We start from the raw sequence: 1,496 nt of genomic DNA, 5'->3' as shown, positions 1-1,496 counted from the left end.
GGGCCACGAGACTCAGTATTTTTGGCACGAACTCCCTGACAGAGCAGGCAGGGTGGGTAAACACCCCCAGTGGTTTTGGTCTCTTATTAATATGCTGATTTGATGGACTCAACTCCACAAAGATGTGGGTGGAAACCGTGAAAGGGGGGAAAGTGGAAATGTAAGATCTTTTTGAGGATCCATGGTGAGACGGGGGTGGGAGGAAGAGCCCTGTGTTGTGAAAAGGGCGAAACCCTTCTAATAAAACTTTTTTAAAAGAGAGATCAAGAACGCCAAGAATTTACATCCCTGGAAGAGCGACTGGGAGAGATGTTGGGGGAGGCAAGGGGAGGCGAAAAGGCAGCCCAGCTCAAAGGATCTGGCGGGGCATCCCGTAGCCGGTCATGCCCTTCTGGGAAGCCCCTCGATTGGTGCCCATCTGCAGCCCAATGACGCTCTGCCCTTCTTTGAGCTTGTCGTCCGAGAAGGCCCGGCGATTCTCCTGGGATTTCTTCGGAAACCAGCTGGGGTCCCCTGCAAAGAGGCCGTCCTCTTTGGAGAACGCCAGGCCACCCAGGTTCATCAGGGTCCTCTGTACGCAAGCCATGTTCTTCCCTTCCCACAGATCCACCGTCTGGAAAATATCCGCGGCCAGGATGCCGTAGTGCTCAGCTGCCTGCAGGAACTGAGAGATCTGCTCCATCTGTTTGAAGGCCATGGTGGATACCTGGATCTTGGCCACAGGACTCTGGCCCTTTGGATAAAGGCTGTTGATCAGCTTACAGAGCACCGTGCCGTCTTTCAACCACTTCTGGAAGTTCTCTTTCCCTGGCTGCGGCTGACCGATGTCTGGCCCACACTGGGCCCCGATCCACTGGGTGAGGATCTGCTCCAGATCAGGATCGTACTGCCGGTCGATCTTCTGCTGAACCTCCCGGCTCANGCCCTTCTTTGAGCTTGTCGTCCGAGAAGGCCCGGCGATTCTCCTGGGATTTCTTCGGAAACCAGCTGGGGTCCCCTGCAAAGAGGCCGTCCTCTTTGGAGAACGCCAGGCCACCCAGGTTCATCAGGGTCCTCTGTACGCAAGCCATGTTCTTCCCTTCCCACAGATCCACCGTCTGGAAAATATCCGCGGCCAGGATGCCGTAGTGCTCAGCTGCCTGCAGGAACTGAGAGATCTGCTCCATCTGTTTGAAGGCCATGGTGGATACCTGGATCTTGGCCACAGGACTCTGGCCCTTTGGATAAAGGCTGTTGATCAGCTTACAGAGCACCGTGCCGTCTTTCAACCACTTCTGGAAGTTCTCTTTCCCTGGCTGCGGCTGACCGATGTCTGGCCCACACTGGGCCCCGATCCACTGGGTGAGGATCTGCTCCAGATCAGGATCGTACTGCCGGTCGATCTTCTGCTGAACCTCCCGGCTCAGTCCGTAAGCAGGGCCTCGGTTTGCCATGACGTCCGGCGCGTGGGGGAACGAGTGTCCAAAAGCTCCTTTCCGCGAAGTCTGGCTAGAGGC

The 1,496-nt window shown here is 56.3% G+C and overlaps 1 protein-coding gene across 2 annotated transcripts; it reads right to left on the bottom strand.

The window, feature by feature from the left end:
• Positions 1–349: 349 nt before the first annotated feature.
• LOC117798245 (transgelin-2-like) lies at positions 350–1,433 on the bottom strand. 2 transcript variants are annotated; one of them, XM_034650666.1, is made up of 2 exons: positions 1,191–1,433; positions 350–712 (listed from the first exon to the last, which is right to left on the bottom strand). In XM_034650666.1, exons 1-2 carry the CDS (start codon positions 1,431–1,433, stop codon positions 350–352), a joined length of 606 nt encoding a protein of 201 aa, XP_034506557.1. The 2 variants fall into 2 exon arrangements, with proteins under 2 accessions (XP_034506557.1, XP_034506558.1); XM_034650667.1 differs by having other exon boundaries at positions 350–910; positions 1,395–1,433.
• Between the last annotated feature and the right edge of the window lie 63 nt (positions 1,434–1,496).

Source organism: Ailuropoda melanoleuca, unplaced genomic scaffold (assembly GCF_002007445.2).
Source record: "Ailuropoda melanoleuca isolate Jingjing unplaced genomic scaffold, ASM200744v2 unplaced-scaffold29390, whole genome shotgun sequence".
Taxonomy (NCBI): Eukaryota; Metazoa; Chordata; class Mammalia; order Carnivora; family Ursidae; genus Ailuropoda; species Ailuropoda melanoleuca.
Note: the sequence above shows the minus strand (reverse complement) of the source record. Positions and strands in the feature narration are given on the sequence as shown.

Bases quoted from the DNA above. Each gene is read 5' to 3' on its own strand.
- LOC117798245 (XM_034650666.1), bottom strand. From the start codon at position 1,433: ATGGCAAACCGAGGCCCTGCTTACGGACTGAGCCGGGAGGTTCAGCAG. The intron at 713-1,190 runs GTATCCACCATG...CCTGTGGCCAAG, and splicing joins GTCCTGTGGCCAAGATCCAG to ATCCAGGTATCCACCATGGC.